This window comes from Ascaphus truei, chromosome 2 (assembly GCF_040206685.1).
Source record: "Ascaphus truei isolate aAscTru1 chromosome 2, aAscTru1.hap1, whole genome shotgun sequence".
In the NCBI taxonomy this organism is placed as follows: domain Eukaryota; kingdom Metazoa; phylum Chordata; class Amphibia; order Anura; family Ascaphidae; genus Ascaphus; species Ascaphus truei.
The window spans coordinates 331,163,296-331,182,061 of NC_134484.1; the positions used below are offsets into that span (position 1 = coordinate 331,163,296).

Sequence of the window (18,766 nt, forward strand, 5' to 3'; positions counted from 1 at the left end):
CCAACGAGCTTCTTGTCTGAGAAGTTCTGAATCCCAATCCCCCTTTCTTATGCCTGGTCTATTGGTCTATGCCAATGAACTGTAAGGCTTTTTACATAACCATTATGGCATTGGTTCACGTGTTTGGCTACTCGTACCTCCAGTGTATTACGTATTGATCCTAGGAGTTCTAAAACAAGTCTTAAATTGGCGTTGTGTTTTCCAACATATTTATTTCAGCAAATGCACATACAGTAGCAAGGTATATAACTCCAGTGCTGGTGCAATTGATGCATTTGCAGATTTGGTATGTTTTTGAATCATTATGGTTAGGGAATTCTTTTGTGACTTTCATCAAAGTACACGCTTTACACCTCTGGCATTGAAAGCACCCAGTTGTTTTTTTGGGGAGCCACGTCGGTGGGGCTGTGCCCGCTAGGTGGCTATGCACAATAATGTCACGTACATTTCTGGCCCTTCTGCTCACCAGCGATGGATAGTGGTGAATCACCTCCTTTAGGTCATTATCGGATTGTAGGATATACCAATATTTTTGTTAGATGTTTTGTGCCTGTTTCCAATGATTATTGAAGGTTCCAATAAACCTTATTGGTCCCCATTCTGATTCTTTAGGTTTGTCTTTGAGGAGTTCTCCGCGTAGCAAGTACTTGACCCGTTTGTATGCCTTTTTGACCACTTTATGACTGTTGCCTCTCTCTCGAAGAAATGTGTTTTCATTAGGGAGGTCTGTATTTCGAATTCCGTTTGACTGCTGCAATTTCTTTTCAACCACAGAAATTGCCAGTTGGTATCCTGTTTATTAAAGCCCTGGGATGGTGACTATCAGCTTGCAATAGGCTGTTAGTTGCAGTGGTTTTACGGAATATGATAGTGTCTAATGTCCCATTAATTCCCCTGGTTATCCTCAAGTCCAAGAAGCAAATGGAGTTGCTATCATATTCAAAGGTTAATTTTAAATTCAGGTTAATGGTGTTAAGTTTCTCAATAAAATTGGTGGTTATGCCTTCAAGTTTGTTTAGGACGTCCTTGGTGTCCTTAATGTAGGAAGGTAGGGCTACCACAAAAGGTCTTAAAATCTTATCTACGTAGGGACTTGCTTTTTCTGAAAAGTTTCCAATGCCCGACACAATGGGGCGTCCTGGCGGTGGTGACTTATTCTTGTGGGCTTTTGGTAAACTATACAGGGTGGCAATCTAAGGTGTTTTGACCAATATTAACTGATATTTCTGTTGTGTAATTAACTTGTCCTGCAGGCCTTGGTTAAGGATATTAATCAGTTCTTTATTGTATGCAAGTGTGGGGTCTTTTTCCAACTTTTCATATCATTTAACATCTGACAATATTCTTAAATTCTCTTTAATATACTGTAGTTATCCCTCTGCATGATGACTAAATTGCCATCCTTGTCTAAAGGTTTTATAACTATGTCTTTGTTGTTTTCAAGGTCTTTGAGTGCTTGTCTTTCATTGTGGTCGAGGTTATTGATGCATTTTATTCTTGGAAGTTTTTCTAAATCCTTGGTCACTAGATCCACAAATACATCAATATTTGCGTATTGATCCCCAAAGGGCAGAAACTTGGATTTAGGTTTAAAATCGGTAAAAGGTCCCTCCCCAGGGTTACGGTTGGATTCATTAACCAAATCCACCATATCATTAAGGCATGCAATGTCAAAAGTGTCTAGTGGGGGGACCCCAACTGAGTTGGCCAATCTCCCATCCCTGCATTTGAAAAATTTGTGAAGTTTTAACTTTCGTGCAAATAAATTCAAATCTTTCACCCATTCAAAGACGTTCATAGGGGATGATGGAGAAAAGGAAAGGCCCTTTCTTAAAACACTCTCATGGTCTTTATTGAGTATCTGGTCTGAAAGGTTAATTATTTGCATTTGATCATTTAGTAGCCCCTAAACATGCCCTGACGAAGCGGTATCACGTGAAACACGCGCGTCAGCAATCATTCACATGCATGTGCATGCAGAGGCAGGACGTGTATTAAGCAACACATGACACGAGGTTACACTGCTTGCCTCTTTGTAAACGAGTCAATATACTAGACATAACTGTCTCTCTGAGGGCTCACACGGGTCCATGTTCAGTTCACTTCACCACTACTGTATATTGAAGGAGATTTAATCATTTAGATGGTTAATGTTCGAGTGGTATACCTGGAGGCTTAGGCTAAGGTCCCGTTGCACGCGTCCGCACGGCTGGCTTGCTTGCCGGCGGCGCGTGCAACTCGCTGTACCGCGATCTGCGGTCTACAGGAAACTTCAGTAGTAGCGGGGGGCGTGGCCAAACGGGTCGGGGGGGGTGCGGCCATGACGTGAGGGGGCGCGGCCATGACGTAGGGGGCCGGAGCGGGAGGTAAGTAAAAAAAACACACACACGCAGGCACTCATACATACATACATACACACACACACACACAGACACACAGACAGGCACTCACGCACTCATACACACACACACACACACACACACAGACAGAGACAGAGACAGGCACGCACGCACTCAGGCACACACATATACACACACACACAGACAGAGACAGAGACAGGCACTCACGCTGCTTTCACTCCACACTCCTCCCCGCTCCCCGAAGCCTCTCCTCCTCCCGCAGCCTCCCCTCCCCATTGGCTCACAGCCACACCACGTGACGCGTCGAAGCTAGGAAACACCATTCTCTTGTGTCTCCTAGCGGCTGACGCGCCACAGCGTGTAGTCAGCTGTGCAGCCAGTGGGGACCGGGACCGGCTCGCGAGGATTCCCCTGCTGGTGGGGAACTCGCTACATTGCCGCCCGCGCCAACGAGCGCAGCGGGTCCCAGGCCTTACTCTGCTAACACCACACTTGTACCTACATATTAGGATTTGGGATCTTTCTAGTACCCTAGTACCACAAAGAGTGAATTTTCAGACCATTATTTAAGAAGCCCTCTGGTAGTTCATACATAGGGGGTTATGCACTAAGCAGTGATAAGTGGGTTTTCTGGGTGCTATGCACAAAGCAGCGATAAGTGCTTTTAAGTGAGATACATGCCTTTATAGCGTGATACTGCCTGCTGTGAGATTCACAAAGCAATGATAACAGTGCAGTATCGTGTTATAATGGCTTTTTTTTCCACTTAAAAGCACTTATCACTGCTTTGTGAATCTCATAGCAGACAGTATCACGCTATAAAGGCATTTATCTCACTTAAAAGCACTTATCACTGCTTAGTGCATAACCCCCTTAGAACTTATTTGGGGACATCTGGTCACTTGTCTAAGTATATACACTAAGGTTTAGACAACTATCATATGGCTACCTACTAATATCTGAGCCACGTGGAGCCTTCCTATGTTACCCTGACTGATCAGCTGGTCCTCTGTGGCTTTGGAACTTTAAATCAACACATTAGATTGGTAATTTAGCCCATTAGATTGTTACATTCATATTGGGACTCTGGAGGCATACCAATATTTTTAGGATCATGGTTCTTCCCCTTAATCCAATTGTGACCGTGTCTGGCGACCATCTTTTTTTCCCCTACCCCCCCCCCCCCCTGATATTCACACTAAGTACTTACTTGGGGATATTGTGGTCAACTGCTAGAACACACACATTTAGGTTCAAAACACCATTTGTACCATTGGGAAATTATTCCTGTTTTAACACAACTAATAAAAGTGACCATCATTAATGAACCCCTCATGAAGTGCATTTCCAGAACTTGTCTGGGGACATTTTTGATCAATCTCTGATTTGACCTATTAAAGCATATACCGCTATATATAGGGTCATGAACTACACTATTGGGAAACTGTCCTAGTGTCTCTAACTTTATGGGTCTCTCATTACACAATACTATACCACCCTGAAACCTTGGAACACCAGTGTATACAGTTACTATCACTCTTATCCTTAGTGTTTATCAGCCCTAGTATTACGCTTGAGGTGAGGGTCTCTCTACATACCCGTACATTTTAATTATTGTGTTCACCTACTTTGGGAACCTATGATCAATAGTGCTTGATCAAGATCAATCTTTGATTTAGTATATGAGTGACTGATACATTTGGGTCATCATACAATATTAGTAGTTGATCCAGAGTGCATCTTCAGCACTCGAACTAGGATCAAAGCTGCATTACAGTTGTTTGTAACACCCATTATTTTAGTTTCTTGGTTGACATTAAAGATTATTTTAAGTAACCCATCTTTACACTATCAGTTGAGTGCCCACACTAGGTCTCATTTTCTTGTTCCTCGTTCTGATACTTATTTACCTAGCGGTGCACCACTGATAACAAATACATTTCAACACTGAAGCGGGGGTACTTGTGCAGTTCACATACAGTATAAATATACCTTCAATAGTAGTGGTGCTTTATGTTCAGGTGAAGTACTGTATATAAATCAAAATCAAAAGATGAAATCCATTTAGAATGCATGTGGACCACATTGTCATTATTTTCAATGTAAGATGAGGGAGCTACAGTATTACAGGTGCTAAATAGGTTTTCTAAACCTTTCCAATGTAATCATTTGAAGCATTTTTGTTTGGATTGCATGAAAGATACTGTATGGTCTTCTATTTAGGATAGCATATACTGTAGTATTTAATTATCGTTTGTTTAGCCTGCCCAATGTTTTCTCCAAAATCTTTCAACAGGCAATTTACTGGGGGAAGGGGGGAACATCACTTTAACTTGTTGTATGATGTGTTCATATTACATTGTAAGATTGAATCTGTTATTTCTACAGATGACATTATTCATAAGGCTGAAGAAGCAGGATTTACTTTAAGTGAAATAAAGGAAACCAGGTTCAGTCGTGAAATGGCATCACAATTTTACAAGGTTCACGAAGGCAAACCATTTTTTGATCACTTAGTTGACTGCATGTCAGAGTAAGTGCTGTACTGTAACTACACCTTGTCTATTCCATGTGCAATGGGGCAAAAATGAATGAGTACTTCAATAGTAGGTGCTCTCTTTTTTATTTGTATTACATGCATACAGTTTATTTATAAGTTAAGCTTTCAATAGCATTGCCCTGGACTGAGATGGCTTCCAGTACTTACCATAAAAGGGTATATAGTTACTAATCAGTGTTCTGCCATAAGGCACATTCTGGCACCGGAAGACACTTTACAGCCTACTCACTGGAAAGAGTCATAGGGTGTTCACTGTTGCTGGAAGATATGTTATAAAACAGCACTGCTTAGTAAATATAAGTTGAAATGTTTAACCTGTATCCATTATGGTATGTTTTTAAAGGTTTAAAATACATGTAAATGTGAAAAGTGACCAGAAAATCTGAAAAAACAACAATAAAATTGAGGCGATGAAGGAATGGCCAACTCCTGTTCTGTGGCTGTATTAGAGACTTTATGTGTATGTAACAATTATTTTAAAAGAAATTAAATAAGAAATATATATTTGTACTTTTTTTTTTTTTTTTTTACTGTGACCTTCAGCAGGAGTATTTTTATTTTGTAGCATTTTCATTTAAAGTTTGTAAAATGGTAAGGGTAAAACATAAAAACCTACAGTACATGCTACCTTCCAACTGTGCTGCCAAAATACACTTGAAGAAGAACCTTATGAGAAACCTATGAGGTTTCGAAAGCTCTGTACACTATCATTTCTTCTATGAAGAATCCTTATGTTTATCGCTAAAGGTATAACAACCTATAGCGATGCCACATAACATAAAACTGTTACATTAGGAAAGTGCAGCAAACAAAAAGCGCGAACCAAAACACCAATAGTATGAGAACTGTAATTTTCCCAGTTAAAGTGAATATAATAGACTAAAAAGTCTAAAAGGTTTAGTAAATAACAAATATCACCCTAAAGGAGAGCTGTAGTTCTTTCAGGAGATGTTTCCCAACATCTCATGTAGCAAGGCAGCAGAAACTTCAAAGTGCAAAACTGTCAATAATTCATGAAAAAGAAAATATACATAGTGTAAATGTGCTATTAATCTGGTGAATAAGTACTATGAAGATATTTTAAATGCCCACTCACGTGGTATCAGAATAAATCAGGCGTTTTCAGCATTAAGTCTGGTCTTGGTCTTTTTGGACGTGGATATGAGATGCACCTTGGTAATTGCTTACATCTTGTGGTGATTTTAACCAATTTTTAACTTTATCATTATCGTAATCCTGCTTATCTCTAGCAAATGTTCTGTTTGATGGAAATGACATTACCTTTTAATTACCATCATGGTGTATTAAGGTACCTGTTAGTCAATGTGCTGCCACTATCGCCGTGATGTCATTTCATAGGACTATTTTAACCACATCACTGCAATTTGGCAATCACTGAAGCCGTGAGGAAGCTCACCACTCGAGTGAAACGCGTAGGGTCTTCCTCTACATGCACCTGTTGCCATTCCTTGAATCTTGGAAGCCAGTACCAAAGCCCACCATCTCAACCTCGGTCGACATCTACGTCAGCAATAAGCAAGCACGACTGGTTACCAGCGGAGGAGAAGCCGGTTACTGCACGAGCGCTTGACCGGACAGCGTGACTTTTAGACCATGAGCTGTCACACTGCTGTTTTACCTACTTGGAGCATGTGAGTGGAATGCTCAACTGTATTTTTATTCTATAAATTGTTCTACATTAGGAAAGTAACAGGGCCACTTACTTGCATTATTATTTACATTTATAAATAATGGAGCTAAGTATTTTCCAAAATGTTATACAATTTTTATGCTATAAAAAGGGAGTCTTCTGAAAAACACCTTTTTCCCTCTACGTCTACCAGGCAGCACCATGGGTTATAGACCACCTACTGAGGTAGGACAGAAAGAATCTTGCACCGCGAGCCATCGAGCAAAGGAGTGGGATCTGACATCACGTCTCACACAGGGGGAGCCTGCAGCAGTTGCCAAAGTCACCCTGCAGCAGTCTGACATGAGTCGGGCATAGGAAGCCACATTGTGGCCGGGTGGAGTCACCCGGAAGAAACTGTTGGGACGAGCAATATTAATTGTTTGTTCTTGTATAGTGATGCTATCTTTTTTTTTTTAAATATTTTTCCTTTATTGGTGTCTTTTGATGCACTGACAGGTATAACAATCACAACATGGCAGAACAGTTTGTCAAAGAAACAAATTACCGGCACATAACAGGGAGGCATTTGGAAACACACAATAAACCTATTTTCCATTTACAGTGGTGAAAAGAGAGGGGATGACGAGGGGCGGGTAGATAGTTGGGAACGACATGGGGAAAAAAGCAGGGGGGGAGGGGTGAGGGGAGGAGGGGGATTGTGGCGGGGGGGGCGCATCGGCCCTCAGTAGTAAGGGTTCTAGTGTTGCAGTAGGGCTAGCACCAGTGTCGGGGCTCCCGACCCCGGCCAAGGCTCCCAGGTTCTATAAAATTGAGGTATTCTTTGCCTCAGCATGACTGTCAGTCTCTCCATGTTCATGACCCTGTCTATCCTTGTAATTACTGTTCTCCTGGAGGGGGCCTTAACTTGTTTCCAGGCCGCAGCGATGCAACATCTGACGGCCATAAGGATCGCAGATGAAAGTCTGGCTATAGGGACAGGGAGGTCTTCAATTGGTTTCCCCAGCACGTAGGTCAGGGGGTCCAAGGGGACCTCTAAGTCCAAAGTCTCAATCAGGAGGCCGTGGATCCGGGTCCAGAACCTCTGGATCTTCAGGCATGTCCACCAAATGTGGGACATGTCACCCCTTTGACCACATCCCCTCCAGCACACGTCGGAGGTGCCTGGGTAGATCTGGCTCAGTCTACTCGGGGTCAGGTACCATTGGAATAGGATTTTGTAGATATTTTCCTTCGTGACTGAGCAAATTGATGTTTTGGTAGCAGCCTCCCAGACATCCTCCCTGTCCTCCAGGTCTATGGGGTGTTTAGGTTTTCGCTCCACTTTTGCATATAGGAGTGGGTGGGGGGGGATTGGGCTGCCTCCAATATTTTGTATACCTCAGAGATTAAGCCCTTCTGATACTCTCCTTTGAGACATAGGGTCTCGAATCTGGAACGCGCTGGGAATTTTAGGCTAGGGGATTGGGCGCTCATGAAGTGCCTAATCTGCAGGTATTGAAATATGGGGAGGTAGGGGGACGATAATTTATTCCTAAATTCTTGAAAGGGCAAGACCTCATCACTTTCCAGCAGATCCGCAATCACTCTGATATTTAGGCCTTGAAATTGGCCGAATTGGGTACGGGAGCAGCCGGGTGGGAAGTCCAGGTTCCCGAAAATGGGGGTGAGTTGTGAGGGGGATGAAGCTAGGCCATGTTTCCCTTTGGTTTTAATCCATGTCGACCACGTGCACCTCATTGCCCCGAGGTCGAATCTCAGGGGCTTTCTGCTTTTGTGGGTCTGAGACCATAGTAGAGCCGAGAGGGGGGTGGGGGACGCGTGATGCGTCTCTATTTCTAACCAGCAATTAGAGGTCGAGGGGTTATTCCACATTACCGCCTGCCTCAGCTGGGCCGCCTGGTAATATCTGACTACATCCGGGGCCCCCAGGCCCCCTCTCGTCTTTGACGCCAAAAGCACCGATCTCGGAACCCTAGGCCTTCGTTGCCGCCAAATAAAGCGGAGAATGTGGGCTTGGATATTCCGCAATTCAGCTAGTGGGACAGGGACAGGGAGGGTCTGAAAGTAATAGAGTAATCGGGGGAGGATATTCATGTTGGTGGACACAATTCTTCCAAACCAAGAGATCTGATGGGCATGCCAGGCCTCGAGGTCTCTCTTGATCTGGCGGAAGAGAGGGGGGTAGTTGGCTTAATACAATGAGCTGTACGAGCTCGCTATCTTTATCCCTAGATATTTGATATGAGAGTTATTCCACTTGTATTTAAAATTGTTTCGTAAGAGTTTCCATGTAGGGTCTGGGAGGGAGATGTTGATGGCCTCAGATTTGTCCGTGTTTATTTTGTAATCAGACAATCGACTAAATTGGTCCAACAGTTTCTCAAGGTTGGGGAGGGAAGTGTGCGGTTCAGTCAAGGTTAGAATAACATCATCCGCAAACAGGGATATTTTGTATTCCCTGTCTGCGATTGGAATGCACTTTAAGCTGGGTTCCGCTCTGATCCTAGCAGCTAGTGGCTCTATGGACAGGGCAAATAGTAGGGGGGATAGGGGGAAACCTTGCCTGGTACCATTTTTGATCTTTATTGGGTTGGAGAGCCCACCTGGGAGTTTTAAGAGAGCGGTGGGGTTGGTATAGAGGGCTCGCACCCCTTCGAGGAATGGGCCTGAGAATGTGATGCTATCTTTTTATGTAGCACTTTACAGAGACATTTTGCAGATACTGTCCCTGCCCCATAGAGCTTACTGTCAGGGTCTCCTAGACCTCCTGCCTAGCCATAGTTCTTCTTTGTCCACCGGGTGTGCTGCTGCCTTCTGTTTGCTCTGGCTTCCTCTGTCTGTCTGTCTGTCTGTCTTCTTGTTGCTCCTCTCTCTGTCTTATAGCTTTGCTTCCTGTTTGTTTCCTCTGCCTTTGTTTCATGTCAGACTCCTATGCACAATCCTCTGTCTTTGATCCTGATCTGTTCCTGTACCTGTATTTGATTCTGTTCGCAGTAAAGGCCCTTGCTGGTAATCTGGCTTGTCCCTGTTTGTTCCCTGGTCTCAGTCCCTGCTCCCTGTTCTAAGTCCCTGCTCCCAGACCTGTCCCTGCTCCCCTGTCCTGTTCCAGTCTCCTCGTTGCCGACCTCTGCTTGTTACCTGACTGCGCTATCTGCCGCCTGCCTCGGACCTCTGCTTGTTACCTGACTGCGCTATCTTCCGCCTGCCTCGGACCTCTGATTGTGACCCCTACTACGCTCCTGCTGTTCCGGCCACCGAGATCCTACCCGCCACAGGAGTCTCCCGTGACACTTACAATTTATGTGGGGGGATTTTGGTGCATGAGGCACATACTTCCTCCATCATGTATCATCAACGCCAATACTTTCGACTCTTTAGAAGACATCGCGCAAGGTCAGTCCGATGTTCCTGAAGGTCTCCAAGTTCCAGAGGGACGGCTCTTCACCGCACCAGCACATCGCAGAAAAGTTCTGGAATGGGGCCATTCTTCTAAAAGCTCCTTCTGACCTTGAGCAAGTTACTTTATCTCCCTGTGCCCCAGCCACCAAAAAAACCACATAGATTGTAAGCTCCATGGGGCAGGGACCTGTGCCTGCAATATGTCTCTGTAAAGCGCTGCGTACAACTAGCAGTGCTATACAAGAACATATTATTATTATTATTAACTAATCAATCACTGGAACAGTTCATCCGTCGCTTCTTCATCTCAGATACCCAGAACAACTGGACGGATCTTTTACCCCGGGCCAAGTTTTCTCATAACAACCTTCACAACGAGTCAACTCAAGACTCACCATTCTCTTCCAACTTCGGCTTTCATACCTCAGCTCTCCTTACTGCAGGACCCAGGTCCAGGGTACCAGCAGCAGACATCAGGATTCTGCATCTTCAAGAGTCCTGGGCTAAGATTCAGGACAATCTCCGTAAAGCAGTCTTTATGCAGAAAAAACAGGCTGACCGACATCGTCGCGAGACTCCTACGCACAACCCGGGACAAAAAGTTTGGTTATTCACAAAAAACAACCTTCACAGCACTCTGGACTTGGTTGCCTGGTTGCAGGTCAGTGGTTATCAACATCCCCACCTCAGCCCTGCAGCCCTGTTTTGTTTGTGGTGAGCACCGTTACACTGTCATTGAAACCGGCATTCATAATTACAGTGACTTCTGCCAGACACGTTAGTGAAACACAGGCCCTTTCAATAAAAGAACCGTCAATCGGTGAAGACAAAGTGAATATGTATATATGTCAATCCATGAAGACAAGGTGATTCTGATGACATCCAAATGCGTCATCATTTTTTCAAACATATTAGGAGATTGAACTGCCTTCAAGTATTGCAAGATGGATCATACAGACAATAGCGGTACCGTATCAAAGATCCAACATGAAAATTCCAAAGCTCAGTCTACAAGAGTGCGAGCGACGTGCTGGGTTGAGAAAGCCAAGGCATCACCAGAGCAGATCCACAAGGCAGCTATATGAAAAATATGCACACTTTCACAAAACATTATTACATTGGATGTACAGTACAGGCATCCCAAGAAGTAGCCCTCGGCAGGAATGTCTTACAGGCTGTAATTGTTATGTTTCCTGTGCCTCTTCTTTTCCCTCCCTATCTATTGCTGTAATAAATCCCATGATGCTGCTGGATGGAGGGAGAGGGAAGGGAAAATTTGGCTTACCGAAAATGTATTTTCCTTCAGTCCATCAGGCAGCACACGTAGCTTTCCCTTCCTTTGTACTATGGTTTGAAAATAAATTAATGTTTCATGGGAATTTGTTGGCGCTTCACAAATAAACGATGATAATGATAATAATAATAAAGAGAACCTTGTTGTCTAAAATGTGTTTACCTAACCATGTACTACTATGAACAATACTGCACAGGTAAAGGGGAGGTGCCCTATATCAGGCTGGTGCAAGCTTTTTCCTGTCCTACCTCAGGAGGTTGAGCCTATAACCCATGGTGCTGCCTGATAGACTACAGGAAAATACATTTTCGATAAGCCAAATTTTCCCTTTATTTTAAAAAGAATATAGCAAATGGAAATATTGCTGTACGATCATTTGCATGTCTTAGACAGGTCTGCAACCCTGCCTTTCACCATTATCACCCAGCACACAGCACTTCCACTGCAGCAAGGGATTCTGGGAAATGACATGCAAATGAGCACACCGTGCCACCTTTTGCTTCAAAACCATTCAACATGGTTCCCCTAATGGCTTAAGCTTGCTGCATGGTCACAGCTTTGAGCACAGCCAGGGTTAAGATGCATAGCCAGTAAACCCACCCACAGACAGACTAATTCGACCTTAATGGGTCTCTTCAGTGTGGGGTTGGTTATACTGGCTATGCAAAAATGAAGCAGGGATAGGTTTTACCATTCTTAGTTAAGTTATGGTGGGTAAAAAAGTGACAAAAACCCTCCACAGCAAAGCATATAGCAAATACAGTAATGTTTCCATTTGCTATATGCTTTGCTGCGGAGGGTTTTTGTCACTGTTTTTTACCCACCATAACTTAACTAAGTATGTTAAAAAGAAAGTAGATTTATAAATAAAGAAAGGAGTGGTGCTTGTGGTTTGTAAATTAAAAAGCAGCTGTACTCTAGACCCCCAGTACTACGATTCTTCAACCATTCTCTTATGTACTGTAAATACTCCTCCAGTACTCCTCCACTAATAGTAACTCATGCACCAATTTATACCAATTTATACAGTAGCATAATGATGCATGAGTTTTACATTCTCTTCTGCAGAGGTAATTCCACCGTCATGGTTTTGACCAAGGAAAACGCAATAGAAGAATGGCGAAATCTAATCGGGCCGACAGATCCAGAAGTGGCAAAGACGTCCTGTCCAAATTCTATTCGAGCTCAGTTTGCCCAAAGTATTTTGCAGAATTCTGTCCATGGCTCATCTAGTGAGAAACATGCTGTGGAAAGTATGAAGTTTATATTTGGGGAAATAAATGTGGACCATGACCATACCACTGAAGGTACTGTAGGGTATTTTGTCTCTAAAATTTATTTGTTTCTAGAATCAACCTCTTTGTTGCATTGTCTCCCTGTAAATTGGTTGCCGAAAATGTTGTAAAAATAATTTCTGCTATTATAGTTTTGTATAAGTCCACGTATTGCAGGAACTACTGCACTCACCAGATCAATCTTCTGGTCTTTTCAACGTAACCTTCAACGGTGCTGGTAATGAGAGGCAGTAGACTGCTGATCAAAATCACATACAGTAAATAAATTCACAACTCTCCTCCGCATCCAACGCCAGTAATGCAAGTAGTAGTTGCTTTTAATTGCAGAGATGTACGTATAAAGATGATTCTTTACAACGTTTTTGCAAGTGACAAAAGCCCAATATTTGCCAATCTAGCCAACTTGTGAACCTCTCTAAATATTAGTTTCCTTCTGTAGGAACTACTGTGTTTTAAAGGCAACATTTCCTTACTCAAGTTCAAAATTGGTTTTGAACAAAACCAAAATCTACCTTATGAATCATAGCTGGGGTCCTGGGATAGAACAAGATTTTGTCATTAGCATTTACATGCCCTGCTAACCGGAACATATCAGGCTACTCTCAATTCCTTAAATAGTGTGATAACTATGATGCAATTGAAAATAAATCACTTATACTTTAACCTTTAGAGTTCATGAGGTCTGCCACAGAACCTCCAACACTTCCAGATCATGGTATTGCTCCAGAAGACACTTCTACTTCAGAAGGGATCGGGCTGGCCACTTCATCGGAGAGTTCATCTGATCATTCCCTAGAAAACGAGGAAGTGTCTATGACATACGGTACTAAATTTGCTTTGTGTCTAAGGTGTAGGTTCTTGAACCAACTTTTAAAAGAGGCCAGATCAGGGGGAAAAATAGGAGTGAAAGGGCCAACAGTGTTATAATATAATTTTGAATACATTTAAAGACATAAAAAATATTATACTTCAAGACTTTCCAAGCTTTTATAACACCTTCACCATATACTGTTGTGCCGACGAGTATTCTAAAGCAAATCTGGGGCAATCACCAACAAGACCCAGGTACATGCTGGGTACATGCTGCAACATTTCAGTGACTTTTCTGCAGACAGACTAATGGCCCATCGGATTAACAGCGGGGCACCTTGACAGTCCCATTTAAACTGAATGGGACTGTCAGGGACCCCTGCTGTGTTAATCGGATGGGCCATTAGTCTCTGCAGAAATGTCACTGAAATGTTTGCAGCATGTACCCAGCATGTACCTTGATCTTGTTGATAGCCCCAGATTTTCCAAGGCAAGTTTAAGGCAAGTTTTAGAATACTCGTCGGCGCACCTGTATATTTATATTACCTTTGCTTACAAGTGAATTGTAGTGTGAAAAATTGTACTTCGCTGCCTTAGCAACTACAATAAAATTAGCATAAGCAGGATACAGTAGATGCCAAAGGCCATGCCCTGCTTATCAGAACATATCAGTCTACTCTCAATACCTTAAATAGTGGGATGGCTATGATGCAATTGAAAATAAATCACTGATACTTTAACCTATAGAGGTCCAGGAGTCTGCCACCGAACTTCCAACACTTCCAGATCATGTGATTGCTCCAGAAGACACTTCCACTTCAGAAGGGATCGGGCTGGCCACTTCATCGGAGAGATCACCTAATCATCCCGAAGAAAACGAGGATGTGTCTATGACATACGGTACTAAATTTGTGCGTAGCTTTGTGTCTAAGGTGTAGGACAGGGTTCTTGAACCAACTTTTAAAAGGGGCCAGATCAGGGGGAAAAAATAGGAGTGAAAGGGCCAACAGTGTTATAATATAATTTTGAATCCATTTAAAGACATAAAAATATTATATTTCAAGACTTTTCAAGCTTTTATAACACCTTCACCATATATATTTATATTACATTTGCTTACAAGTGAATTTTAGTGTCAAAAATTGTACTTGGCTGCCTTAGCAACTACAATAAAATTAGAATAAGCAGGATACAGTTGATGCCAAAGGCCATGCCCTGCTTATCAGAACATATCAGTCTACTCTTAATACCTTAAATAGTGGGATGGCTATGATGCAACTGAAAATAAATCACTGATACTTTAACCTATAGAGGTCCAGGGGTCTGCCACCGAACTTCCAACACTTCCAGATCATGTGATTGCTCCAGAAGACACTTCCACTTCAGAAGGGATCGGGCTGGCCACTTCATTGGAGAGATCACCTGATCATCCCCTAGAAAACGAGGATGTGTCTATGACATACGGTACTAAATTTGTGCGTAGCTTTGTGTCTAAGGTGTAGGACAGGGTTCTTGAACCAACTATTAAAAGGGGCCAGATCAGGGGGAAAAAATAGGAGTGAAGGGCCAACAGTGTTATAATATAATTTTGAATCCAATTAAAGACATATCCCCCCCCCCTCACCCTTCTCTCTCTGTCTTTCCCATCTTCCCCCCCCCCCCCCCTTTGTCTGCCCCCTTAACCCATCTTTAAATAATGAGGAAAACAGTTTATTGGTGTTGACTTGTACAATCCGCAGTCGTATGCCTATAACTTAACTGTCAATGATATAATGCTATTATTGTATGTATTTCTGTTGCAAGTCCCCAATAAATGAACAAGATTGTTAAAAAAAAAGACATAAAAAATATTATACTTCAACACTTTTCACGCTTTTATAACACAATCACCATATATATTTATATTACCTTTGCTTAAAAGTGAATTTTAGTGTCAAAAATTGTACTTGGCTGCCTTAGCAACTACAATAAAATGAGAATAAGCAGGATACAGTTGATGCCAAAGGCCATGCCCTGCTTATCGGAGCATATCAGTCTTCTCTCAATACCTTAAATAGTGGGATGGCTATGATGCAATTGAAAATAAATCACTGATACTTAACTTATAGAAGTCCAGGGGTCTGCCACCGAACTTCCAACACTTCCAGATCATGTGATTGCTCCAGAAGACACTTCCACTTCAGAAGGGATCGGGCTGGCCACTTCATCGGAGAGATCACCTGATCATCCCCTAGAAAACAAGGCTGTGTCTATGACATACGGTACAAAATTTGTGCATTGCTTTGTGTCTAAGGTGTAGGACATGGTTCTTGAACCAACTTTTAAAAGGGGCCAGATCAGGGGGGGGGGGGGGAAATAGGAGTAAAAGGGCCAACAGTGTTATAATATAATTTTGAATACATTTAAAGACATAAAACATTATATTGAGGGGAGGCGAAAAGAGAGATATCCTTTTGATTGGTGCACTCCTAAGAAATCCCAAATATGAGCCGGTGTATGTATTAAATTGGCACTTTACTAGTGTTCGTACCAGCTGAGTTATCTCTTAACAAAATATCTTACTAAACCTTGTTCATCATGTCTAGGGATGATAATGGCCGGTAGGGTGGGTGCTAGGTTAAATGTGTAAGCATAAATACCTGAATATATAGGGTATTTGTATGATAGGTATTGTGACAGGGTAAATAAAAGCCACCAGCTATATGACTGGCAGACATATGTTTAGTCTGCAGGGCAGCAGTGATGAGGTTAACTTCAGCTGGGAAGCTCATGACAATTAGTTGGATCCCAGCTGCCTAATCAAGGTGTGTTAAAAACCCCAGGATGTACAGTACACACATGCAGCCTAGCTGGTCAGGAGACAGGAGTGAAATACTGAAGAGATTACTGATATAAGGTCTGTTTGCAAATTACATTTTTTATGAACTGTTGTGTCCTGCATGCTGGTGAGAAACTGCTTTGTTTGCCATGCTGAAGAAAAACTACTTTGTTTGCCATGCTAAAGAAAAACTACTTTGTTTGCCATGCTAAAGAGAAACTACTTTGTTTTCCACGCTGAAGATAAGCTATTTTGTTTTGTCTGCTGAAGAGAAGCTAGTTTGTTTTGTGTGCTGTATGTTTTTAAGGCTAAATAAATAAGCCTTGTCAAGAGACCCCGCGTGTGTAGTTGCATGTACCCTGCAACAGGTATAAAACTAAGACTAAACTTTAATACTGTACATCATAAAATAAATACACACAAATTTAAAAAAAATAACACATGAGGGTAACTGATGAGTATATCCGTCTGATACAGACACTGCTGATGATGGACGTAAATACTGTATTCCTGTTGTCTAGCTTCAAAGCAATAGACAGACTAATGCTGGTGACTAATGTCACTGTAATATCTCAGTGAGCTATGTATGGTCAATATAGTCAATGAGTATGTCAGCTTTATTCCGCTATTAATTGGAGAACCTGCCTTAATGGTCCACTAGTATTTCAAAAAGAGTTATTAATAGCAGTCTGGTTGCTACTATCTTTCTGTTAGTATAGTGCACTTTTTCGAAACGCTTACAAACTAGTCTTCTTAGCAGAGATTGAGTTGCCAATTAGTATCTGGCTTGATCCTGCTGCACGACACTTATTCTCTCGCACTGACCAGCTACATCAGCATCTCCTGCACTAAGCAGTAAGGCTAAGTCCCCGGTGGTGACGGCAGTGTGCGCGCCACACACCAGACACTCGCCTCAATCAGGCAGACCCCAATGGGTTCTGCTGTCTTGGTTTACGAAGCGCTGTGGCGCATCAACCAGCAGGGAAGACAAGAAATGTGTCTTCTCGTGCGGCGACGCATCACGTTGTGTGCTCAGAACCAATGGCAGCGAAAGGGAGGGGGGGGAGAAGGAGGCGGGGAGGGTGCTCCAAGCCGAAACTCTGAAAACAGAGGGAAATCAGGGAAATCATTGTCCCTGATTTCGTAATACTCTACCACGCTCACTCAAGGGCAAATTGTCTATATGTACTAAGTGTCTACATTTGGCTCTCATTATAGCGTTTACTGGGCAGCAACAGCAGATAATATTGACATCCCTTATTGACACTATTTTAGGTGTACTTTGGTCAATAACACCTGTACAACACCACTGTCTCCACTGCTATTTACAGATGTCTCTACCACACATATTATCTGCAGGTTAGGTGTCTAGATGACCTTACTTAATGCTCCAGTTTTTGCCATACTATCCTGTATCCCATTACCAAGTGTGTCCATGAGTCTGCACCTATGATCAACAGTGTGGGCTATACAGGTTCTCACCATAGACCTGGCTCTGACAGTACTGATGAATGGATTCAGTCACCAGTGCATATCTTTACTAGGGACAGACATCACATAGGTCTAACTAAGCTCGCATTATGTCACACAGTATTACTGTATTTATCCACAGTGTATCAATTGAGTGCGTACCACACGCCTGGATACACTTATATGGAGAGTGTCTTTGAGTGGGCTCTCACAGGCTCCTCTTTCCTATATTACTAGGCAGCTACTATCAGTAGCGTTTGATCCCCAATATTCATTAGGGACCTTACCATATCTACCCACCTAATCGCAGGCGGGTTATCAAGGATACAGTCACGTGCTGTTTAATACAATTTAATTACGTTTAACACCCTATTTTTTATTCATGGTTTAAATAAAGTATATTTTTAAATTTACAATATTACATTCCTTGTGACTGAGTGCTGAAAGACTGGGTCCTTTTTCTTTCACATGATAAAATCATTGTCAAAAGAATGCTCTCAGTGTTGGTACAAGACAGATGGCAGAAATACTGTAATGGATGCTTACGGTGCCACAGCAACTGAGACAGCGTCGTTCGTTCACGCCCCCATTTTGGCCACGCCCCCAGCGCCTCCCATCACTCCCTACAGACCGCAGATAACGGTTTTAAGCTGTGCACATGCCGCCAGGACGCAAGGCACTGCTGCAGCAGCCAAAACCAGGGGCTGTAGCCTAACGGAGACATCAGTGGAGATACTAGCAGCAAGAGGGGGAATCAAAATCAAATGCCTAGTATTGTACAATGTATAGAAGGGGGAATCAGAATCACATGCCTAGTATTGTACAATGTATAGGCATTTTGATTCATACCCTTGCCAGCCCTGCCACTCTGCGTTTATATTTTTGTAATTACGGTTGAATAACTACACTAAGGTTTATCTCCCAACTAACCAAACTTCCAGGTATTATCTGTGTGGATATGTTTAGACTACAGAGTCAGTCAGTGTCTAGCTGATCAACCCAGGGGCAATCAGAATCACTAGTATTACACAATGTACAGACAGGTTGATTCAAACCCCTGCTAGACCTGCCATTCTGTGTTCATATTTAAGTACAGAGCAAACAGC

At 42.7% G+C, this 18,766-nt stretch overlaps 1 protein-coding gene across 3 annotated transcripts in view; it reads left to right on the forward strand.

Annotated features, from left to right (window-relative positions):
- NME8 (NME/NM23 family member 8) overlaps window positions 1–18,766 on the forward strand; it is a 150,313-nt gene that overhangs the window by 104,772 nt on the left and 26,775 nt on the right. Inside the window, exons 14-19 of one of the 3 annotated variants that reach the window (XM_075586637.1) lie at window positions 4,749–4,893; window positions 12,336–12,574; window positions 13,233–13,385; window positions 14,120–14,272; window positions 14,684–14,836; window positions 15,481–15,633. In XM_075586637.1, coding sequence (XP_075442752.1) covers window positions 4,749–4,893; window positions 12,336–12,574; window positions 13,233–13,385; window positions 14,120–14,272; window positions 14,684–14,836; window positions 15,481–15,633 — 996 coding nt within the window. The remainder of the gene's footprint in view (window positions 1–4,748; window positions 4,894–12,335; window positions 12,575–13,232; window positions 13,386–14,119; window positions 14,273–14,683; window positions 14,837–15,480; window positions 15,634–18,766) is intronic. The other 2 variants (XM_075586638.1, XM_075586639.1) reach the window with 2 other exon arrangements.